The 27310-nt window shown below is 36.9% G+C and overlaps 1 protein-coding gene across 1 annotated transcript in view; it reads left to right on the top strand.

Moving 5' to 3' along the window:
* The window catches only part of LOC103517597, a 43765-nt gene that overhangs the window by 5467 nt on the left and 10988 nt on the right, over positions 1 to 27310 (top strand). The window contains exons 4-5 of the mRNA XM_008482641.1: positions 7673 to 7976; positions 20849 to 21018. Coding sequence (XP_008480863.1) covers positions 7673 to 7976; positions 20849 to 21018 — 474 coding nt within the window. The remainder of the gene's footprint in view (positions 1 to 7672; positions 7977 to 20848; positions 21019 to 27310) is intronic.

Here is a 27310-nt window from a genome sequence, read left to right as displayed (position 1 = left end):
CTGCATCCTGATTTACCTATATTAGCAGAGATTGAAAGCTCTAAAAAATCGTCTTTCCAAGATAGGTCGTAGATACGAGTTTTAGGTTTAATAAATTGGGTACCTACCCTACGAGATTGAAGGCTCTAAAAAATCGTCTTTCCAAGATATGTCGTAGATACGAGTTTTAGCTTTAATAAATTGGGTACCTACCCTACGAGATTGAAGGCTCTAAAAAATCGTCTTTCCAAGATATGTCGTAGATATGAGTTTTAGGTTTAATAAATTGGGTATCCTACGTATGTATCTCATGTTTTGAAGTTTGGCAGGTATGTACGTCAGATGGAGCTGAATAGGCAATGGGCAATGAGGCACCTACACGATATTTCTATAATATCAGAAGATTTGACCGAATTTTATTCGGTAGTCACTATTGCATTACAATAGCAATAATTCAAAACTCAAAACCCGAAATGGTTTCTTTCTTCTTTCCACTGATTTGAGCTAATCACCCAAGTAAGCGCAACTGTTCTATTATGTATAAAATTATACACACTCTTTTCATCAATACTAATTGGGAGATCTAGAAAAGTATTCATGTTAATCAATCGTTAGACTTACTAACACTAGGTCCACATTACCTGTTTCCCATATTGTACATCAGGTCTTTTGTATACCTACTTAATATTGAGGACCCTAACCTACCATATTCACTCTCTATCTTGTTTAATATCTGGTGTAACTTTACACCATGTGGTAGCCAACTTTCACATGAGAAACAATATATCATGTGTTAGTCAATCATTCACTCTCTATCTTGTTTAATATCTGGTGTAACTTTACACCATGTGGTAGCCAACTTTCACATGAGAAACAATATATCATGTGTTATAGTCAATCATAATGATTTATTAGACACCTGTGATACATGCTAGATACGAACCTAGTATCATTCATATAATTTAGTCAATCATAATGATTTATTAGACACCTGTGATACATGCTAGATACGAACCTAGTATCATTCATATAATTTGTCATTTATATCTTTGTACTAACTTAGGTATTAGCAAATTAGCATACCTTCAAAGATTTGTGACAGTGACGAACTTTTATGTGTTGAAAACAGTAGGTACTTACCTTCAAAGATTTGTGACAGTGACGAACTTTTATGTGTTAAAAACAGTAGGTACCGTTTCGTCGTCCATACAGTTACAATAAAGATCAATCTGTTGTGTACCTCATGTACAGATACAATATAGATCAGTTGTTAGTTGTTCAATTTCAGTTAAGTTCCTTGCTGCATAGAAACGCATTTTGTTCAACTGGACTGGAATGTTATTGGACACCAGTGGTGTTTACACGAAGCTTGTAACAGGACTACCTCTTGGCCTTGAGTAGTCCAGCAAATTACGATTAAGTCTTCAAAACATTCATGATGTTTGGGCTAGTAAGTAACAGTGCTGAGTGACACTACTCACCTAAAGAACATTCAACAGGTGGGTTCTTGTACCCTGGAGGATCTCAACATTTAATGATGCTTGTACCTACTGGTCAAGTTCTGTTAAAAGTTTAAATGTGTAGAAAGAAGGAAAAAATAGAGGAGTATTTAGGCTGGGTATAATTTGTAAAATAGGTACCCATCTTAAAACTACCTACCTACACATAAACTTTAGGTAACTAATTTAAAATAATTTCGGGTCTCCAATTTTACGGTAAATCTACTTACGCACACGTACGAAAAAAAAGACCTGTGACTTGGCATAGGAATTTACAGTCATGTTTCCGTGCTATGGCTCAGAGATCAGAGCTATGTAAGTAGGTAGGTATAAAGCATAAAGGGGGACAAGAAATTAAACATCATGCTAACCGGAGAATGAAATTAACATACTAAGATCCTCAAGCCGGTCTCGACATGATAAGAACATAAACCACGTGCATACATAAACAAACAGACATATGTCTATCTATGTCATGTGAGGAACTCCGGTGAAAGTAAAAACCGAAATAATCTTTTTGGAAACCAAGTGTCAAGCAAGATAATCGGTTAATCCGCACATCATTGGGAGTTGAAATTCAGGATTTAGGATATCCGGTCCCTAATGGATAGAGTTCTGGGTACCAACATATGGTTTTACCTACCTACTTGTTTACTTTCCTCTGTGTCTACTACTTTTATTTTTACTTGTACCTAGGAATGATTAATTACCTTATTTTACTTTCAGATATATTTCATTTTCGTCTGTAGGTATTATCTCTGATGCAAAATCAAGGTTAAGAAAAGGACTTGGTTCATCTTAACTAGATTGAATTGAATTGAATTGAATCTTACAAAATATCTTCCTCTGATATGCTTCGTGATGGAGTGGGTATATATATATATCACTATAAGTGTTCATAGAATTCGTAAAGGAGGCAGATAAATTAATTATTGTAAGGTACCTACCTACCTACCTACCTAGTATAGTTTTTGATTACCAAGGTAGGTATTGTGTTGTATAAGTAGGTACCTCGTTTTCGAATTTGGTAAGAAATAAAAGTTTGTATGACGTGCCCGCAAACGATTTAACTTTCTCCCGAATGCAAAAATTAAATAAAAATAACGACTTACCAATTGGTGAGTAAGACAGAATTGGAAATGGCGTCATAAAACTGGATGGTAATTTATATGAGTGTCCTATGTGATTGGAATTTTGAGTGATTTGTCAATACATGAGACATGAAGCAATCTCTTTCTATACCTACCTACCTTTATATAGAATTATAGTTAGATTACCTCATGTATGTATTATTAACAACCTACCTCTATGTAGAATCATAGATAGATTGCCTCATGTATGTATTATTAACAACCTACCTCTATGTAGAATCATAGATAGATTGCCTCTTGACAGCCCTAGGTCTCAAGCTTTTGTTATTACACAGTCCTTCTGACAGCCCTAGGTCTCAAGCTTGTTATTACACAGTCCTTCTGACAGACCTAGGTCTCAAGCTTGTTATTACACAGTCCTTCTGACAGCCCTAGGTCTCAAGCTTGTTATTACACAGACCTTCTGACAGCCCTAGGTCTCAAGCTTGTTATTACACAGACCTTCTGACAGCCCTAGGTCTCAAGCTTGTTATTACACAGTCCTTCTGACAGCCCTAGGTCTCAAGCTTGTTATTACACAGACCTTCTGACAGCCCTAGGTCTCAAGCTTGTTATCACACAGACCTTCTGACAGCCCTAGGTCTCAAGCTTGTTATTACACAGACCTTCTGACAGCCCTAGGTCTCAAGCTTGTTATTACACAGACCTTCTGACAGCCCTAGGTCTCAAGCTTGTTATTACCTCCTGCATACCATGTAGTAGAATAGAATGACTGAGTGCATCTAATGCTGGTCACTCATAATTCCATAATTATTTCTTATGAGATACATAATTATGAGATTAATTCAAACTTTCACATCCAAGACACCTGTACCTTACTAGGTACCTACATATTACCACGAGAATACCCACATACAGATATAACTTTTTGCAGTAGGTACTTTATACACAAACAGGTGTCTCTCATGTTGGTTTTTGCACCATGTGGTCACGTGGTTACCATGTAGGTACAACTTCATTATTTTGTATTGACTCTTCTTCTAGTGGTCGCTCATACCTTCTTGCATTTCTACCACAATCTCTGATAATGATAACTAGATAATCTACTCTAGTCTATAAGAACCTTCATTATTTTGTATTGACTCTTCTTCTAGTGGTCGCTCATACCTTCTTGCATTTCTACCACAATCTCTGATAATGATAACTAGGTACTCTACTCTACTCTATAAGAAGTAATAATGATAATAATTCATTGATAATTTTCCCACAGAGTCACCAGGTGAGAGGTGAATCAAACTCCATTGATGTTTACTACTATAGTGATAGTGATGTTTTTACTATGAAAAAGTAAATGGTACCTACATACATACATGTACCTAGGTAGAATTGCATTTCACCTTGTGATGTAAAGTCGAATGAATACTCTTGTACTCTCAGAGGTACCTATAGGTCTCAAGCTTGTTATTACACAGTCCTTCTGACAGCCCTAGGTCTCAAGCTTGTTATTACACAGTCCTTCTGACAGCCCTAGGTCTCAAGCTTGTTATTACACAGTCCTTCTGACAGCCCTAGGTCTCAAGCTTGTTATTACACAGTCCTTCTGACAGCCCTAGGTCTCAAGCTTGTTATTACACAGTCCTTCTGACAGCCCTAGGTCTCAAGCTTGTTATTACACAGTCCTTCTGACAGCCCTAGGTCTCAAGCTTGTTATTACACAGTCCTTCTGACAGCCCTAGGTCTCAAGCTTGTTATTACACAGTCCTTCTGACAGCCCTAGGTCTCAAGCTTGTTATTACACAGTCCTTCTGACAGCCCTAGGTCTCAAGCTTGTTATTACACAGTCCTTCTGACAGCCCTAGGTCTCAAGCTTGTTATTACACAGTCCTTCTGACAGCCCTAGGTCTCAAGCTTGTTATTACACAGTCCTTCTGACAGCCCTAGGTCTCAAGCTTGTTATTACACAGTCCTTCTGACAGCCCTAGGTCTCAAGCTTGTTATTACACAGTCCTTCTGACAGCCCTAGGTCTCAAGCTTGTTATTACACAGTCCTTCTGACAGCCCTAGGTCTCAAGCTTGTTATTACACAGTCCTTCTGACAGCCCTAGGTCTCAAGCTTGTTATTACACAGTCCTTCTGACAGCCCTAGGTCTCAAGCTTGTTATTACACAGTCCTTCTGACAGCCCTAGGTCTCAAGCTTGTTATTACACAGTCCTTCTGACAGCCCTAGGTCTCAAGCTTGTTATTACACAGTCCTTCTGACAGCCCTAGGTCTCAAGCTTGTTATTACACAGTCCTTCTGACAGCCCTAGGTCTCAAGCTTGTTATTACACAGTCCTTCTGACAGCCCTAGGTCTCAAGCTTGTTATTACACAGTCCTTCTGACAGCCCTAGGTCTCAAGCTTGTTATTACACAGTCCTTCTGACAGCCCTAGGTCTCAAGCTTGTTATTACACAGTCCTTCTGACAGCCCTAGGTCTCAAGCTTGTTATTACACAGTCCTTCTGACAGCCCTAGGTCTCAAGCTTGTTATTACACAGTCCTTCTGACAGCCCTAGGTCTCAAGCTTGTTATTACACAGTCCTTCTGACAGCCCTAGGTCTCAAGCTTGTTATTACACAGTCCTTCTGACAGCCCTAGGTCTCAAGCTTGTTATTACACAGTCCTTCTGACAGCCCTAGGTCTCAAGCTTGTTATTACACAGTCCTTCTGACAGCCCTAGGTCTCAAGCTTGTTATTACACAGTCCTTCTGACAGCCCTAGGTCTCAAGCTTGTTATTACACAGTCCTTCTGACAGCCCTAGGTCTCAAGCTTGTTATTACACAGTCCTTCTGACAGCCCTAGGTCTCAAGCTTGTTATTACACAGTCCTTCTGACAGCCCTAGGTCTCAAGCTTGTTATTACACAGTCCTTCTGACAGTCTTTCTTGTTTAATATCTGGTGTAACTTTACACCATGTGGTAGCCAACTTTCACATGAGAAACAATATATCATGTGTTAGTCAATCATAATGATTTATTAGACACCTGTGATACATGCTAGATACGAACCTAGTATCATTCATATAATTTGTCATTTATATCTTGTACTACCTTAGGTATTAGCAAATTAGCATACCTTCAAAGATTTGTGACAGTGACGAACTTTTATGTGTTAAAAACAGTAGGTACCGTTTCGTCGTCCATACAGTTACAATAAAGATTAGTTGTTAGTTGTTATAAAGATCAGATCAGTTGTGTACCTCATGTACTGATACAATATAGATCAGTTGTTAGTTGTTCAATTTCAGTTAAGTTTTCTCAGTGAAAGCTAGCGGGGCTTACTAGTTCAAATGAAATTCTGTATCTACAACACAGAATCATCAATTTAAATTGAAAGATCTAAAGTCTAAACACATCAGGTACCTACTAGGTAGTAAAAAAATCGTGACTAATTCAAATTTGGAATCATATGTAGGTACCTATAAGCTATAAGGGAAATTTTAGGTTCTCTTCAAATACTTATTTCGACTTTTTGAGGTCTCTCTAATTTATTTATGCCAAGAAATTGGATTTTTTGAATCGATCAGCAAATCCCAGATCACCTTGATTTTGTAGAGACCCCATGCTGTGTTTCTATGATAAAATCTACTGCTTTGTCGCGGTAACGTCTACTTATGTTCTAAAAGCTTCATAGACAGGCAGATTTAAATGATACAAAATGATTTGTGTTGACGCTTCAAGGTGTCTCTTTAAGTATTTCCTCTAGTCGGGATTTAAAAATCGTTAATATCATATGTGTCACTTTTACCAATAATTTTAGTAGGTACCTACGAAGATTCATCTTAAAAAGATAGGCACGTGGATTCTTCGGCAGATAGGTACTGAGGTATTTCTTATTCTACTGTTGGAAGATATATATTTAGGTCCCAAGTCCATAGATGATATCAAGGAGGTTTCCAATAACATTTTGGAGTGATTTGATTACGAGATAGTACATTATTATTTAGATCTTTAAAATTCCAGATCAATCAATAAAATTTCACTAATCAGGAGATCAAAACGAGATTAGACATTGCAATGATGAACATTCAAACATGATGGAACGCCCATATTTATCTCTGCGTCAATTAACATTATGTGGTAATTTGAGAATTCAATATTGAACAATACCTTTTGCCTGCACAACTTTTGGTAACAGAAAATGGTTCTCATATTATTCCTACTTATAGGTACTTTTAAAATTTAAAATCGTTATTGTTGAGAAATAATGAAGTAAGCTCAAAATATTCCCACGCAAACCACCAAAAATAATCTCGGATGTTTTTATTAACCCTAGAAGGGTGATGGTAATTTGAGAATTCAATATTGAACAATACCTTTTGCCTGCACAACTTTTGGTAACAGAAAATGGTTCTCATATTATTCCTACTTATAGGTACTTTTAAAATTTAAAATCGTTATTGTTGAGAAATAATGAAGTAAGCTCAAAATATTCCCACGCAAATCTCCAAAAATAATCTCGGATGTTTTTATTAATCCTAGAAGGGTAGACGTGAGTAAATTTTACTCACAGACTCACACCTCGTTTATTTCGTCACTTATGATTGCGATACGAGAGAAAGAATGGAATTCGGATATCTCTTTTAAACATAGATAGAGCGCGAGGAGTTCTGCTGAAAAGTGACGAACTTTTATGTGTTAAAAACAGTAGGTACCGTTTCGTCGTCCATACAGTTACAATAAAGATCAGTTGTTAGTTGTTATAAAGATCAGATCAGTTGTGTACCTCATGTACAGATACTAGTTGTTCAATTTCAAGTAGGTACCGTTTCGTCGTCCATACAGTTACAATAAAGATCAGTTGTTAGTTGTTATAAAGATCAGATCAGTTGTGTACCTCATGTACTGATACAATAAAGATCAGTTGTTAGTTGTTCAATTTCAGTTAAGTTCCTTGCTGCATAGAAACGCATTTTGTTCAACTGGACTGGAATGTTATTGGACACCAGTGGTGTTTACACGAAGCTTGTAACAGGACTACCTCTTGGCCTTGAGTAATCCAGCAAATTACGAGTAAGTCTTCAAAACATTCATGATGTCCATAATATTGTTTTTCATTTCAGATCAAGCACCATCATCATCACGTGGGAGTCCCCATCCCCATCCCCCCACCCTATGATCCTCACAGCTCTTACCACGAGTCCCATCACGGTAGTTATCACTCTGGTCCGCCAGGGATAGTAGAAACCGGTGTAGAGTTAGACCATCCCCCGCCCGGCTATGAAGTGTACGGAGCAGGCGGCGGACCTCCAGGACATTCGGAATACTATCCCAGCCGGAATGATCAGGTGGGGAATAAGTTGAATCAGCATGGCAATGTGTTTGATAGCTGGGGACTCAACGATATATTCCCAACCGAATCTCCAGGTAAGTGATATCCTCCATTTAATATCTGAGGAACTTGAGATTAGAAGAAAAATCTTTGACTAGGTATAATTTATTAAACTCTCCAAGAAGATAAGTATATCAACATCAATAAGAACTTTGGTAGATGAATGAATAAGTTGAATCAGCATGGCAATGTGTTTGATAGCTGGGGACTCAACGATATATTCCCAACCGAATCTCCAGGTAAGTGATATCCTTCATTTAATATCTGAGGAACTTGAGATTAGAAGAAAAATCTTTGACTAGATATAATTTATTAAACTCTCCAAGAAGATAAGTATATCAACATCAATAAGAACTTTGGTAGATGAATGACTCGTCTAAAATGTCTTCACCACAGTTTACCTAGCAATTTATCATTATTAAAAAAACTATAAGAATATGAGTATGAGAAATAGCAATAACAATTACAAGAATAATTACATTGGAACTACCTCATTTGTCTAATTTCACAAATCATGTGCTAAATCTTCATTTCCCTTGAATACAGGAGGTGCTGTTTCTATAATTACTTTGACGTATTCTTCATCTAAATCATGATGAGGTTCTTTGACGTTTTCTATTGCTTCTTCTCATATTGCCATACAGGCTATGATTTCTTCATCTAATTGACCTAGAATTTCACCTGCAAGGAGTACAATGACAGATTCATCATCATTATCATCCCGAGAGTTTTGCATGCCAATATTATTCCTACTTATAGGTACTTTTAAAATTTAAAATCGTTATTGTTGAGAAATAATGAAGTAAGCTCAAAATATTCCCACGCAAACCTCCAAAAATAATCTCGGATGTTTTTATTAACCCTAGAAGCGTAGATGTGAGTAAATTTTACTCACACCTCGTTTATTTTCGTGATAATTCGGAAACGGCTGAAATCAAAGGGTCGACCCTCGAGATATGCTTGGACGGATTAGTTTGTCACGTGTACTTTAAGTAAGCAACCCTCTACAGGTGTGTGTTTTTAATTTATTCGCGTTTTTCCGAAACCTCGTGAGTAAAATTTACTCATGTATACGTTTAAGCGCCTATTTTATATGTAAAATTTACTCATGTCTACCTACGTACTAAATCCTTTAATATTCTGTTATATAGTTTTTAGACATTGTATCTTAACATTGCTGTTAATTTTCATCCCACCCTTCCTAATATTTTAGATATCGGTTCATAATCATTCAGGGGTATATGAGTATAACTACATATTTACAGCCATATTTATGCATATATTTACACAAATGTGGTTTTTAGTTGCAATCCTTTAATATTCTGTTATATAGTTTTTAGACATTGTATCTTAACATTGCTGTTAATTTTCATCCCACCCTTCCTAATATTTTAGATAGGTATCGGTTCATAATCATTCAGGGGTATACGAGTATAACTATATATATTTACAGCCATATTTATGCATATATTTACACAAATGTGGTTTTTAGTTGCAACTTTTACAATGGCAGGCTTGGACAAGTCAGATATTGACCAATTCCTTCTAAAAAAAAAAAAAAAAATCTGGTATGAACATCACATGACTTTCCTTATCCTACTGAATGATGCTTATTTAGGTGTTCTTCTACCCTAACTTTTACAATACCTATCTCTACAGCTGAAAACCACCAAAAAACGGTCGAAAACGACCAAGAAGCGGTCAAAATACCGCCAATTGCAGCACCTACCTTAACCAAACGTTTTGTTTTGCGTCATTGTCACATTTTTGAAATAAATACCAAATTTCAAGCCTCTAGCTCATACCGTTCCCGAGATATTGTTAAATTACATCGAATACCGCCAAAAAGCGGTCAAAGTACCGCCAAGCGTTGCACCAATCTTAATTAAAAGTTTTGTGTCGCATCCTTTGTTTTTAACTGCCGTAAATCATTTTCTAGCCGTAAGATGTTACCTTTTGTTTATTCAGATATTACGAAGATGTTAAAAATATGATATAATATGGAGTATGTACATATGTCTATGGTTAGTCAAGTTTTAGATATATTTAGATTTATTTATTCAAAATCCCAGGCGGGATAGTTTACAATACAATTAGATATAATACAATACAATTATATGAAAGTTAGCATATTCGCAATTAAGCTTTAAACTTTAAATTATGTGTGTGGTAATTTTCTTCACGTTGTACACACTCGACATAGGTTACATTAAATCTGCCGACATTATCCTTATTTTGTTTAGTTTTGATCTACAAGTTGATATATAATATCATGAGACGTAATTATTTATTTACAAAAAGTCACACTATTGGCTGTGGCGACAATAGTTACTTATAATTAAAGTTATTAAGGTTAATGGGAAGTGACGGTGATTTATGTGATGGTGTGATCCTTAATAATTAAGTAAGTTTATCATAATTATCTAGACCCTAGACATATGTAGGTACAGAGATATCTAATATAATTTACAACTCTATGCTTCGTGGACAAACTAGCACAGCGTATATTTACATACACAACTTAAAAACGAATAGAATAGTAGATAATGTAGATATGCACTATGACAAGGCCTTAACTTAGAAGTGAGGAGCTTCATGAAAGAAGTGGCCATTTTCTGCAATGTTTTCTAAAAAAAAAAGTCCTTTTTTCTTAGACAGGATAAATATGACTGAGAGCTCCCTTGTCATGCTGAGTACTATCTGAAAATGGTTAAAATAAAAATATCTGTGGAGGGAAAAAGTCCGCAAAAGAAACTCTAACCAAACGTCACGTCATATCGTTTATCTGTTGAGGGACATTGTACGGGATGGGTATGCTACGACACAGACCACACGAGTCTAATATAGAGGGATTTTGTTATTACAAAATAAATACAAAGAGAAAAAAGGGCTACCCAAAAATACCCCTCGATCGGACCTGATCGGAATGCACCATTGACCACATGAGCAATATGTGAGAATACTACTTAGATGCGCTGAATAAACAAACCAAGCTACATACCGAATTTCAAGTCTCTAGCTCTTACCGTTCTCGAGATATTTTCTTTAGTGAGAATAGTGAGTAAAATTTACTCATGTCTAATACCTTTTGAAAAATGTGCAAAATAGGTAGGTATTTCGTTTTTTTTTTTTATTTTGTATTTTTTTTAATAATAAAAAATAAAGTTTTGAAACTTGAAACATATCTATTTTTTGATGCTGCATCTCATAATCGCAAACGACCAGTCTTTTTTAATGAGTGAGTAAAATACTCACGTCTACCCTTAACGTACCTAAAAAACAGGTTAACTTTCTAGGGTTAAGAAGTGAATTTGTCATCTCCACTAAATAATCAATATTATACAAATTTTGTGGGTGTTAATTGAGTGCTTCTTATATTAACTTAACATAGTGGATACCTTCTACTCTACCGTATACCTACCATAATATATTAATATTATTATTTGATACTCCTACCCATAAGTACATATCATAAATCAAATTTCACTTCTGAGTTTTGAGGCAATGTCACACAATACAATAGTACGTACCTACTGAGTAGGTACCTACATTATAACAAGTTGTCGTTGAAATATCTATGCCGAAATGACTAAGCCCGAGTATTAGGTACTAGGATTGAATATTAATCCATCGCGCATCGTTTAAAATTAGAAAATAAAATAATGATACCTATGTATCTAAGTAAGACATTTATAGATAAATTAATTATTGTAAGGTACCTACCTACCTACCTACCTAGTATAGTTTTTGATTACCAAGGTAGGTATTGTGTTGTATAAGTACCTCGTTTTCGAATTTGGTAAGAAATAAAAGTTTGTATGACGTGCCCGCAAACGATTTAACTTTCTCCTGAATGCAAAAATTAAATAAAAATAACGACTTACCAATTGGTGAGTAAGACAGAATTGGAAATGGCGTCATAAAACTGGATGGTAATTTATATGAGTGTCCTATGTGATTGGAATTTTGAGTGATTTGTCAATACATGAGACATGAAGCAATCTCTTTCTATACCTACCTACCTCTATATAGAATTATACATAGATTGCCTCATGTATGTATTACTATTTATTAACAACCTACCTCTATGTAGAATCATAGATAGATTGCCTCTTCTATGTATTATTAACAACCTACCTCTATATGTAGAATCATAGATAGATTGCCTCTTGACAGCCCTAGGTCTCAAGCTTGTTATTACACAGTCCTTCTGACAGACCTAGGTCTCAAGCTTGTTATTACACAGTCCTTCTGACAGACCTAGGTCTCAAGCTTGTTATTACACAGTCCTTCTGACAGACCTAGGTCTCAAGCTTGTTATTACACAGTCCTTCTGACAGACCTAGGTCTCAAGCTTGTTATTACACAGTCCTTCTGACAGACCTAGGTCTCAAGCTTGTTATTACACAGTCCTTCTGACAGACCTAGGTCTCAAGCTTGTTATTACACAGTCCTTCTGACAGACCTAGGTCTCAAGCTTGTTATTACACAGTCCTTCTGACAGCCCTAGGTCTCAAGCTTGTTATTACACAGTCCTTCTGACAGCCCTAGGTCTCTAGCTTGTTATTACACAGTCCTTCTGACAGCCCTAGGTCTCAAGCTTGTTATTACACAGTCCTTCTGACAGCCCTAGGTCTCAAGCTTGTTATTACACAGTCCTTCTGACAGCCCTAGGTCTCAAGCTTGTTATTACACAGTCCTTCTGCTTCTAAGTTCTCAATCATTTTTAGCAAGTTCTTTTTTCCTTCTTTTTCTTCTTCTTTTAGAAAGACCTGCCACTTTATGCTTGATAATATATACTTGATAATATGCTTGATAAGTCATTGGATTTATAACCAATTGGATCGTCAATCCTTCGTTTTTGACTGTTAGAAATGTTACAACGGCCCTTTATCTGTGCTTATCTCTTGAAAGAATGAACAAGTTGACCCCCTCTAAAGAGATATTAGAAAATGGCTTTACAAAACTTTGGCTAATTTGACCAACTGCTAGACAGGTCTCTATCCTTCACAGCTTCACTGAGAAGGCCCTTCCCCTTCGTCCTAGAATCTTAGGCAAATAAATGAATAGTGTGTGTTCTCAAGATAGATAAATACTCGTACTATCTGTATGTATACATACCCCGCGGGCCGAGAAGTACCTTTCTACATAGCATCAGGTACGCATAAACAAGGAAGTTGGAGAGCCCTGATTTCAAGACCTTCGTCCTAGAATCTTAGGCAAATAAATGAATAGTGTGTGTTCTCAAGATAGATAAATACTCGTACTATCTGTATGTATACTTTGATTTTACTTCTCGAGGCTTCACGTTTATAGTTCTTACATTATACATACATAGCCAAATACTCTCTCTAGACGCGTTCTGTAACAATACTAATATAGCTATATGTATACTTCAGACCAGACAAGTACCAGTATGGGACGGTAGTTCAAGTTCTGAGGCACTACTGACCTCAATCCTAACGTCTGCTCCTATACATGGAATAGAGAGGCTCTCTGCAAAACTTTGTTTCTATAGGGTCCGGTTTTAATCAAAAAAGTGGGTAAATACCACACACTTGCCTGCGGACAAAAAGCAAGGTACTCCATATGGAATGTTTGAAATTTAAAGACAATTATTAGTAGGTATAATTAGTTAGGTGATCTGTAAGGTGACCTAGTCATCATTAATAGCACGCTGAATCTACCAGTTCCCAACGGATCACAAGTTAAGCAATGTTGTGAATGGTTGGCATTTGTACCGGAAACCGTGCTGGTTATAGCACGCTGAATCTACCAGTTCCCAACGGCCAAATCACTGAAGTTAAGCAATGTTGTGAATGGTTGGCATTTGTACGGGTAACCGTGCTGGTTATAGCACGTTGAATCTACCAGTTCCCAACGGCCAAATCACTGAAGTTAAGCAATGTTGTGAATGGTTGGCATTTGTACGGGTGACCGTGCTGGTTAAGACGGGAATGATGTTAAGCAATGTTGTGAATGGTTGGCATTTGTACGGGTAACCGTGCTGGTTAAGACGGGAATGATGTTAAGTAATGTTGTGAATGGTTGGCATTTGTACGGGTAACCGTGCTGGTTAAGACGGGAATGATGTTAAGCAATGTTGTGAATGGTTGAGCTACTATCATCATCACGCCACAAGACTTCATCTACACCATCATAAGGTAAGAGAATAGAATAGAAGATAAAGGATAGGAGGCTCATCTGTTCAAACTATGCAGCTACTATCATCATCACGCCACAAGACTTCATCTACACCATCATAAGGTAAGAGAATAGAATAGAAAATAAAGGATAGGAGAATAGAATAATAGAAGGGAAGATATGAGAAGAGAGAGCAGTAGAGAAGAGAAGTGATCTCGAAAGCTGTGTCGAACCATAATCGATTGATGTCTAGTGAAACCGTTTACACTGCCTTGACAACATAGATTCACCTCGTCAATCGACAGCTGTCGACCATGTGTGAACACAGCTTTATGTTCCAATACAGCTCTATATAGTAAGTTCATCGACAGCTGTCGACCATGTGTGAACACAGCTTTATGTTCCAATACAGCTCTAGTAAGTTCTTACTAAGTACCTACTCTTAACATAACTATCACGTGTGTTAAAGCTTTAACAGCACGTTTTCCTGCAAGAAAGTTTGTTACCATATCGACAGCTGTCGACCATGTGTGAACACAGCTTTATGTTCCAATACAGCTCTAGTAAGTTCTTACTAAGTACCTACTCTTAACATAATTACCTATCACGTGTGTTAAAGCTTTAACAACACGTTTTCCTGCTAGAAAGTTTGTTACCAATATACCAACGCAATGCGTAGTCGATGCATTAAAAACCGTCCTTAATCTAGAGATCCTATCAAATATTCGACGAGCTTTGGAATGGAATGTCTGAAATAGGTGTTTACCTACCTGTGAGATTTCTGGCTGATAATATTTTGTGTATTTTTAGGCCATTAACGGGCTGCATGGAATGTCTGAAATAGGTGTTTACCTACCTGTGAGATTTCTGGCTGATAATATTTTGTGTATTTTTAGGCCATTAACGGGCTGTTTAAAATTAAGCAATCAGAAGATAAATGTAAAGAAGTGAGCCACAAAAATGCATTAATCAAAATTAAGAATGAGTTGGAACCAAATTTCTCAATACCTAGGAAGATAATTTTTGTGGGGAAATAAAAAACCTGTGGAATGCAACTCAAGTCTTGGCACAATCTAGGTTTACAAACTTTCATTTAATCCGAGTATAAAACCAATAGACTAGAGCAACAGACCAACGTCCATATAGGTAATTTACCTGTCAGGATCCATCAGCTCACAGAATCCAACAACTTTATTATGCATCTCTGACAAATAAAAAGACTGCATCCTGATTTATTATTAGCAGCTCAAGTCTTGGCACAATCTAGGTTTACAAACTTTCATTTAATCCGAGTATAAAACCAATAGACTAGAGCAACAGACCAACGTCCATAGGTAATTTACCTGTCAGGATCCATCAGCTCACAGATTCCAACAACTTTATTATGCATCTCTGACAAATAAAAAGACTGCATCCTGATTTATATTAGCACAGATTGAAGGCTCTAAAAAATCGTCTTTCCAAGATATGTCGTACCTAGATACGAGTTTTAGGTTTAATAAATTGGGTACCCTACGTATGTATCTGATGTTTTGAAGTTTGGCAGGAAAGATGTGTGACGTCAGACTTCAGGCAGTTGCCTCGCTAGGTAGCGCCAGTATGCAAGCGCGCTTGCGGAGGAGCGGAAAGACATGCTCAGAAACGTATGCGCACAAACACATTAATGCGTTGCCTGCGAGGGAGCTTTGCTCGGGACATTTGATGTGACGTCATCGAAGAAACGTATGCGCACAAACACATTAATGTGTTGCCTGCGAGGGAGCTTTGCTCGGGACATTTGATGTGACGTCATCGCCTACGGAACCGTATGCCGTGACGTCAAAGTTCACGATTTACCGGTATTTGTTAAATCGTTAAATCTCGGAATCTAGAAGTCGTAGGAGAAAAAAAAAATCTGTTGGTTTTCATTTTTCCTGCTCTATGACTTTGAAACATCACCCAAGTGCTCGGGACATTTGATGTGACGTCATCGCCTACGGAACCGTATGCCGTGACGTCAAAGTTCACGATTTACCGGTATTTGTTAAATCGATATATCTCGGAATCTAGAAGTCGTAGGAGAAAAAAAATTCTGTTGGTTTTCATTTTTCCTGCTCTATGACTTTGAAACATCACCCAAGTATCCATCAGCTCACAGATTCCAACAACTTTATTATGCATCTCTGACAAATAAAAAGACTGCATCCTGATTTATATTAGCACAGATTGAAGCCTCAAAAAAATCGTCTTTCCAAGATATGTCGTAGATACGAGTTTTAGGTTTAATAAATTGGGTACCCTACGTATGTATCTCATGTTTTGAAGTTTGGCAGGTATATGTACGTCAGATGGAGCTGAATAGGCAATGAGCAATGAGACACCTACACGATATTTCTAATATCAGAAGATTTGACCGAATTTTATTCGGTACTCACTATTGCATTATAATAGCAATAATTTAAAACTCAAAACCCGAAATGGTTTCTTTCTTCTTTCCACTGATTTGAGCGAGTTTTAGGTTTAATAAATTGGGTACCCTACGTATGTATCTGATGTTTTGAAGTTTGGCAGGTATGTACGTCAGATGGAGCTGAATAAGCAATGAGCAATGAGGAAGGCTCTAAAAAATCGTCTTTCCAAGATATGTCGTACCTAGATACGAGTTTTAGGTTTAATAAATTGGGTACCCTACGTATGTATCTCATGTTTTGAAGTTTGGCAGGTATGTACGTCAGATGGAGCTGAATAGGCAATGAGACACCTACACGATATTTCTAATATCAGAAGATTTGACCGAATTTTATTCGGTAGTCACTATTGCATTAGAATAGCAATAATTTAAAACTCAAAACCCGAAATGGTTTCTTTCTTCTTTCCACTGATTTGAACTAGGGTGAAATTTATTCTAGTTATTGATCCAAATCTCAGTGAAAGCTATAGCGGGGCTTACTAGTTCAAATGAAACCGCATACCTAATTACCTATTCCCTGTATCTACAACACAGAATCATAAATTCAAATTGAAAGATCTAAACACATTAGGTACTAGGTAGTAAAAAAATCGTGACTAATTCAATTTTGGAATCATAGGTATGTATAAGGGAAATTTTAGGTTCTCTTCAAATACTTAGTTTATTCGGTAGTCACTATTGCATTAGAATAGCAATAATTTAAAACTCAAAACCCGAAATGGTTTCTTTCTTCTTTCCACTGATTTGAGCTAATAGGGTGAAATTTATTCTAGTTATTGATCCAAATCTCAGTGAAAGCTAGCGGGGCTTACTAGTTCAAATGAAATTCTGTATCTACAACACAGAATCATCAATTTAAATTGAAAGATCTAAACACATCAGGTACTAGGTAGTAAAAAAATCGTGACTAATTCAAATTTGGAATCATATGTAGGTACCTATAAGCTATAAGGGAAATTTTAGGTTCTCTTCAAATACTTATTTCGACTTTTTGAGGTCTCTCTAATTTATTTATGCCAAGAAATTGGATTTTTTGAATCGATCAGCAAATCCCAGATCACCTTGATTTTGTAGAGACCCCATGCTGTGTTTCTATGATAAAATCTACTGCTTTGTCGCGGTAACGTCTACTTATGTTCTAAAAGTTTCATAGACAGGCAGATTTAAATGATTACCTATATTTGTGTTGACGCTTCAAGGTGTCTCTTTAAGTATTTCCTCTAGTCTAAAAGTTTCATAGACAGGCAGATTTAAATGATTACCTATATTTGTGTTGACGCTTCAAGGTGTCTCTTTAAGTATTTCCTCTAGTCGGGATTTAAAAATCGTTAATATTATATGTGTCACTTTTACCAATAAATTTAGTACCTACGAAGATTCATCTTAAAAAGATAGGCACGTGGATTCTTCGGCAGATACCGAGGTATTTCTTATTCTACTGTTGGAAGATATATTTAGGTCCCAAGTCCATAGATGATATTAAGGAGGTTTCCAATAACATTTTGCAGTGATTTGATTACGAGATAGTACATTATTATTTAGATCTTTAAAATTCCAGATCAATCAATAAAATTTCACTAATCAGGAGATCAAAACGAGATTAGACATTGCAATGATGAACATTCAAACATGGAACGCCCATTTTTATCTCTGCGTCAATTAACATTATGTGGTAATTTGGCCGCACTCAACAAGATGGCCGCCAACAATAAACTACAGCAGGCAGCGATCGCAGCGCAATCTGTGACGGAGAATAGTAGCTACAATGCATACCTCAGCAAACTGGCTAGACTTCAGGTGAGTGGTTAATTCAATGGAGGATCATAAAATATGTAGTAGTAGCTACAATGCATACCTCAGCAAACTGGCTAGACTTCAGGTGAGTGGTTAATTCAATGGAGGATCATAAACTACAATGCGTACCTCAGCAAACTGGCTAGACTTCAGGTGAGTGGTTAATTCAATGGAGGATCATATGTAGTTTTTTTCCTTTTTTTAATATCTGGATCTAGAACTTTTAAGAAATGTTATTAGGAAAAAAAGGTAGGTAAAAAAATCGTTATATCAGAAGAGGAAATGTCGACATCCTCTTCTGATAGATGTTGAAAGGTATAAAGTTAAAACTGGAATGGACCAAACTTTATTCCACGTGAGGAGTATAAAATTAATAATGACCTAGAATCCATCGGCAGCAAAACTTGATGAAAAATATTAATATTCAACATTTCTAAGTTCTCAATCATTTTTAGCAAGTTCTTTTTTCCTTCTTTTTCTTCTTCTTTTAGAAAGACCTGCCACTTTATGCTTGATAATTTCTATAATTACTTTGACGTATTCTTCATCTAAATCATGATGAGGTTCTTTGACGTTTTCTATTGCTTCTTCTCATATTGCCATACAAGCTATGATTTCTTCATCTAATTGACCTAGAATTTCACCTGCAAGAAGTACAATGACAGATTCATCATCATTATCATCCCGAGAGTTTTGCATGCCAACAACAATTAAAAGAAACGCGGTGGCCTTAATTGTGTGCTGAAGATGTGTGGCAATTATGAGAGAGTTTATGTGGCGTTATGATTTCTAGATTTTTTTTGTGACAATAAATTGCCCGTCATCTCTGTCAGTCCAAGTGTTGTTTTTAACTGCCGTAAATCATTTTCTAGCCGTAAGATGTTACCTTTTGTTTATTCAGATATTACGGAGATGTTAAAAATATGATAGGTATATGGAGTATGTATGTCTATGGGTAGTCAAGTTTTAGATTTATTTATTCAAAATCCCAGGCGGGATAGTTTACAATACAATTAGATATAATACAATACAATTACATGAAAGTTGGCATATTCGCAATTAAGCTTTAAACTTTGTTTTTAACTGCCGTAAATCATTTTCTAGCCGTAAGATGTTACCTTTTGTTTATTCAGATATTACGAAGATGTTAAAAATATGATATATGGAGTATGTACGTATGTCTATGGTTAGTCAAGTTTTAGATTTATTTATTCAAAATCCCAGGCGGTATAGTTTACAATACAATTAGATATAATACAATACAATTACATGAAAGTTAGCATATTCGCAATTAAGCTTTAAACTTTAAATTATGTGTGTGGTAGTTTTCTTCACGTTGTAAACACTTGACATAGGTTACACTAAATTTGCCGACATTATCCTTATTTTGTTTAGTTTTGATCTACAAGTTGATTTATAATATCATGAGACGTAATTATTTCTTTATTTGTGGCGACAATAGTTACTTATAATTAAAGTTATTAAGGTTAATGGGAAGTGACGGTGATTTATGTGATGGTGTGATCCTTAATAATTAAGTAAGTTTATCATAATTATCTATTAGATCCTAGACATATGTAGGTAGTAGGTACAGAGATATCTAATATAATTTACAACTCTATGCTTCGTGGACAAACCAACACAGCGTATATTTACATACACAACTTAAAAATGAATAGAATGGTAGATATGCACTATGACAAGGCCTTAACTTAGAAGTGAGGAGCTTCATGAAAGAAGTGGCCATTTTCTGCAATGTTTTCTAAAAAAAAAGTCCTTTTTCTTAGACAGGATAAATATGACTGAGAGCTCCCTTGTCATGCTGAGTACCATCTGATTTCTGAAAATGGTTAAAATAAAAATACATATCAGTGGAGGGAAAAAGTCCGCAAAAGAAACCCTAACCAAACGTCACGTCATATCGTTTATCTGTTGAGGGACATTGTACGGGATGGGTATGCTACGACACAGACCACACGAGTCTAATATAGAGGGATTTTGTTATTACAAAATAAATACAAAGGGGAAAAAGGGCTACCCAAAAATACCCCCCGATCGGACCTGATCGGAATGCACCATTGACCACATGAGCAATATGTGAGAATACTACTTAGATGCGCTGAATAAACAAACCATCCTCCTCCTCCTCCTCCTCATAGGTAAATACTATACATTACTATACCTCTCTCCTGCATACCATGTAGTAGAATAGAATGACTGAGTGCATCTAATGCTGGTCACTCATAATTCCATAATTATTTCTTATGAGATACAATCATAATTATGAGATTAATTCAAACTTTCACATCCAAGACACCTGTACCTTACTAGGTACATATTACCACGAGAATACCCACATACAGATATAACTCTTTGCAGTAGGTACTTTATACACAAACAGGTGTCTCTCATGCTGGTTTTTGCACCATGTGGTCACGTGGTTACCATGTAGGTATACCTACAATATGTTCTTACCTATTTATTTATTTTACTCCTCTTTGTGTGTTTCCTTCTTCTCAGGTGTATTACCTGCGGCGGCTCAAGCATACAGCGGATATGTAGATGATTCTATCACCGCACTCAACAAGATGGCCGCCAACAATAAACTACAGCAGGCAGCGATCGCAGCGCAATCTGTGACAGAGAATAGTAGCTACAATGCGTACCTCAGCAAACTGGCTAGACTTCAGGTGAGTGGTCAATTCAATGGAGGATCATATGTAGTTTTTTTTCCTTTTTTTTAATATCTGGATCTAGAACTTTTAAGAAATGTTATTAGGAAAAAAAGGTACGTAAAAAAATCGTTATATCAGAAGAGGAAATGTCGACATTCTCTTCTGTGATGTTGAAAGGTATAAAGTTGAAACCGGAATGGACCAAATTTTACTCCACGTGAGGCGTAGTCATTGGATAGTTGTCGTCCGGCAGATACGCAGATACTTATGGCATTGGCAGATACGCAGATACTTATGGCATTGGCAGATACGCAGATACTTATGGCGTTGGCAGATACGCAGATAGATACTTATGGCATTAGTTGTCGTCCAAATACATTTCATTCATGAAGAAATATATTTATTCAAACTAACTACCTACATATTTTCTCGTTTTCTTCAACAGGGATCCCTCCGAGTTACCAAAGGCGGCCAAAATTTCCGTCCCTGCCCTTCGCTTCTACAAATACGTTCAGGCTGCCAGGGACGGACAAGATAATAACGACTGTGCCAAACTATATGCAACCTGCAGCAAGTCACTATAGAACACGTGGATGTGAGACCGGGCCTGAGTCTCACAAGTGAACTAGTCTTTTGTGGTAGGATCCACGCCTGTGACTGAACTTATCCAATCAGATGTCCGTTGTATAAGAGTCAACAAGATAACATAGATAACAAAAGGAAGGAAGAAAAAAATTACCCCCCCCCAAAAAAAAGAAGAAGAAGAGGACAGAGGTGTCTCGGCGTTTTTTGATGTTCCAAGCAATCTAAGCAATTATGTATTCTTTCCTCAACTGAAACGAAGAAATATTGACGATATTAATTGTATAACCACTGCACCCCCAACCACAACTTCTTCAACTACAACAACAACCACAACACCACCTCCTACCACCTGTGAAACTACTACAACAACTACAACACCACCTCCTACCACCTGTGAAACTACTTCAACAACTACAACACCACCTCCTACCACCTGTGAAACTACTACAACAACTACAAAATTGACGATATTAATTGTATAACCACTGCACCCCCAACCACAACTTCTTCAACTACTACTACTACAACAACTACAACACCACCTCCTACCACCTGTGAAACTACTACAACAACAACCACAACACCACCTCCTACCACCTGTGAAACTACTTCAACAACTACAACAACCATTGACGATATTAATTGTATAACCACTGCACCCCCAACCACAACTTCTTCAACTACTACTACTACAACAACTACAACACCACCTCCTAGCACCTGTGAAACTACTACAACAACTACAACACCACCTCCTACCACCTGTGAAACTACTACAACAACAACAACCACAACACCACCTCCTACCACCTGTGAAACTACTACTACTACAACTACAACAACCACAACACCACCTCCTACCACCTGTGAAACTACTTCAACAACTACAACACCACCTCCTACCACCTGTGAAACTACTTCAACAACTACAACTACTACAACACCACCTCCTACCACCTGTGAAACTACTTCAACAACTACAACACCACCTCCTACCACCTGTGAAACTACTTCAACAACTACAACTACTACAACACCACCTCCCACCACCTGTGAAACTACTACTACTACTACTACAACAACAACAACCACAACACCACCTCCCACCACCTGTGAAACTACTTCATAAACCCGCGTGTATAATGTACATACTTACTCGTACATACACACTCATAATACGTATACACAATTATGTAATTAGAACATTGTGAGTAGGTACTGAGTACCTATCATGCAATAGCCACCTTTTTGTCCAAAGTTCTAGCCAATCCCTCCTACCACCTGTGAAACTACTACAACAACCACAACACCACCTCCTACCACCTGTGAAACTACTACAACAACCACAGCACCACCTCCTACCACCTGTGAAAGTACTACTACTACTACAACAAAAACAACCACAACACCACCTCCTACCACCTGTGAAACTACTACAACACCACGACCTACCACTATCTGTCAAACTACACCCACTACAACTACAGCACCTACAACTCCACCATGTGTTACACAAAATGCCAAAGATGCAATCGGAGATCCTGAGGCTATGGGTTTGATGTCTTAGAAATTAGAAGTTGTTTGACTGATTAAAAAAAAAAAATATTATTTAAAATATATTTGCTCTCATAGAAATTTTTGAAAAATTTCTTAAAATACACGATATAAATATTATTTTTCTTAAATTGAAATTAAAATACCTAATGAATTGGTTACCATTTCCCTGATCTATTCTTTGGTTTCATATATTATTATTATTCCAAAATAATTAGGACCAGAGATATAAGTGTTTTTGTCTGGAAAAACCCTTAGGTGGGCGAATAAATGGTACACTTACCCTATTAAGCGGTTCTTGAGAAACCCAGAACAGGAAAAGACTTTATAAACCCGCGTGTATAATGTACATACTTACTCGTACATACACACTCATAATACGTATACACAATTATGTAATTAGAACATTGTGAGTACTGAGTACCTATCATGTAATAGCCACCTTTTTGTCCAAAGTTCTAGCCAATCAGACGTTTACACTATGAGACTATACCTATACACAGAATCCTGGAATGGCTTAATAGAGTCATTGAAGACAAAAAACCTCAACACGTTAGGTAGTAACGTGCCAAAGAAAACTAAATTAACAAACAGACCTACCTACGTGATTATTATGTTGAAGGTTAAATGTTTTGAATATTAATTTAAATGACTCGAGAGAGTGATTTAGAATGGAGCAGTTGCAAATGGGTAAAAATTTTAAATAAATGATCGATTCCTACGTAAAAAGTTGAGAAAAATCCAAATCTGAGGTCAAAACTCCGAAAAAATAAATGTAAAGGGGTGCTATGGCTGTAAGATAGGTAGGCCAATCTCTCGATGTCAGCATGGAGTTCTTGCAGGGACTCGCCACTCTTCTGCATTTCGAGTTGTCAATCCGATCAACTGTATTGGAAATAAATTCCCTGCTGTAGGTGCAAACGGTAAACAAAAGGCAGACTCCAAGGAAAATGTCATGAGCAATCGAGACCACAAGGGTGAAAATAGTGCTTCTAAACTCAGTAATCTACATCATGATACTGACAATGAAAATGAAAAGACAGTGAAGGAAAATAGACTGGGTAGCAACCGAGATGAGAGGCACATCCCAAACAGTGGAGCAAGACTCATTGATCTTCAACAACATGATGCTGACAACGAAGAAAAATCTGAGGGAACTGTCAATGAAAACACATTAGGTCCTGATCACATGAAGAGTAATGATGAAAGAGGCACATCCCAAACAGTGGAGCAAGACTCATTGATCTTCAACAACATGATGCTGACAACGAAGAAAAATCTGAGGGAACTGTCAAGGAAAACACATTAGGTCCTGATCACATGAAGAGTAATGATGACAAAAACAAGAAGTTGTTCGTTTTCCAATCGGGACTCTCACAACATGGCGAAAAAAATGTGGGCGCTAGCAAGAACACTCAGGTCAATATCAACCAAGAAAATGCTAGTGAACCTCTCACTCTACTTGAATCAAATAAAAACTTCGGCGTTCAGAAGGATATTGGAAATAGTAACATGCATTTTATCAGCAATGTATTCTTTCCTCAACTGAAACGAAGAAATATTGACGATATTAATTGTATAACCACTGCACCCCCAACCACAACTTCTTCAACTACAACAACAACCACAACACCACCTCCTACCACCTGTGAAACTACTACAACAACCACAACACCACCTCCTACCACCTGTGAAACTACTTCAACAACTACGACACCACCTCCTACCACCTGTGAAACTACTACAACAACCACAGCACCACCTCCTACCACCTGTGAAACTACAACAACAACAACAACCACAACACCACCTCCTACCACCCGTGAAACTACTTCAACAACTACAACACCACCTCCTACCACCTGTGAAACTACTACAACAACATTTTAGTTTTGCTGTTTTTTAGTTTTGCTGTTTTTTCGAGATGAGATCCAGACAATTCGTTTCAATTCATAATTTCATACCTAATAATTTCAAACCTATCCAGAAAGTCTTGTCAACATGATGGTACTTGACGTTTTTTCACTTTTTTGCGATCCATTCGTCACACCTGATCAAATATCAAGATCAAACAAGAGACTGAAAATTACCTCATTATTGAGACGTCTAACTGTTTTAAATAAACAGCTGTCATACTGGTAGTTTAGTAGAAAAAAATTACAGCGTACAATGAATTGAATTTAGAATTCGTTTCATATTCTACTGAAGTGTCAAATTTTTAGCTTCGACCAAAAAAGAGAGATGGAGCCTCCATATCGTTTTTCATTTTTGATTTCGGTAAGTCTTTTTATGAAGAGTAGTTTGGTAGGATCATACAATGTAGCAATCTGACTAGTACAATATTATGATCTACTAGTTTATTCCAAGTACACACTATCCAGGTGTATAGGTAGGTACCTATGTAAAGTAAGGATTCAACATCTTTCGTAGCTAAAATTGAAGATTTCAAAGCCTCTAAAATAGTCTAAACACTCTAAACCTTCTCAATGGGTTGTAAAATAGGATAGCTAAACAAATGCTCTCTTAGACAAATAGACATGTTCAGAAATGAAATCCCAAAGCACGAATAATATTGGTCAAAAAAATAAAAAGAAAACCTGATGTAGATAATACAATGTAGATAACGATAATGTAGATTGCGTATACCTTTGTTTTTATTAATTTTGCAGGTATTCCTAGCAAATATTCTGCACCATTCCAATGCCATCCAAGTGGAACATGTACAGATGACATACATTAGAATGGAAGATAATGTTGCCGAGGGAGATGATAATAATATCAATGAAGATCTAGATAAACCTCATGCAGATAGTGTACTCAGCTTGTTCAACAAGGATCAACCTAAAAGACTTGAGGGTCATCAACTAGCTGGAGATAAACTCGACCCGTTCCAAGTGGAACATGTACAGATGACATACATTAGAATGGAAGATAATGTTGCCGAGGGAGATAATAATATCAATGAAGATCTAGATAAAGCTCATGCAGATACTGTACTCAGCTTGTTCAACAAGGATCAACCTAAAAGACTTGAGGGTCATCAACTAGCTGGAGATAAACTCGACCCGTTAGCTAATGATGAAAGAGAATATCGAGTTGTCAATCCGATCAACTGTATTGGAAATAAATTCCCTGCTGTAGGTGCAAATGGTAAACAAAAGGCAGACTCCAAGGAAAATTTCATGAGCAATCGAGACCACAAGGGTGAAAATAGTGCATCTAAACATTCTAAACTCAGTAATTTACATCATGATACTGATTCCCTGCTGTAGGTGCAAACGGTAAACAAAAGGCAGACTCCAAGGAAAATTTCATGAGCAATCGAGACCACAAGGGTGAAAATAGTGATAGTGTACTCAGCTTGTTCAACAAGGATCAACCTAAAAGACTTGAGGGTCATCAACTAGCTGGAGATAAACTCGACCCGTTAGCTAAGGATGAAAGAGAATATCGAGTTGTCAATCCGATCAACTGTATTGGAAATAAATTCCCTGCTGTAGGTGCAAACGGTAAACAAAAGGCAGACTCCAAGGAAAATTTCATGAGCAATCGAGACCACAAGGGTGAAAATAGTACATCTAAACTCAGTAATCTACATCATGATACTGACAATGAAAATGAAGATGAAAAGACAGTGAAGGAAAACAGACTGGGTAGCAACCGAGATGAGAGGCACATCCCAAACAGTGGAGCAAGACTCATTGATCTTCAACAACATGATACTGACAACGAAGAAAAACCTGAGGGAACTGTCAAGGAAAACACATTAGGTCCTGATCACATGAAGAGTAATGATGACAAAAACAAGAAATTGTTCGTTTTCCAATCGGGACTCTCACAACATGGCGAAAAAAATGTGGGCGCTAGCAAGAACACTCAGGTCAATATCAACCAAGAAAATGCTAGTGAACCTCTCACTCTACTTGAATCAAATAAAAACTTCGGCGTTGAGAAGGATATTGGAAATAGCAACATGCATTTTATCAGCAATGTATTCTTTCCTCAACTGAAACGAAGAAATATTGACGATATTAATTGTATAACCACTGCACCCCCAACCACAACTTCTTCAACTACTACTACTACAACAACTACAACACCACCTCCTACCACCTGTGAAACTACTTCAACAACTACAACACCACCTCCTACCACCTGTGAAACTACT

Source organism: Diaphorina citri, unplaced genomic scaffold (genome assembly GCF_000475195.1).
Source record: "Diaphorina citri unplaced genomic scaffold, Diaci psyllid genome assembly version 1.1 scaffold1903, whole genome shotgun sequence".
Classification (NCBI taxonomy): Eukaryota; Metazoa; Arthropoda; class Insecta; order Hemiptera; family Psyllidae; genus Diaphorina; species Diaphorina citri.
The sequence above is the reverse complement of the archived record's forward strand: the minus strand, read 5'-3'. Positions and strand labels throughout refer to the sequence as shown.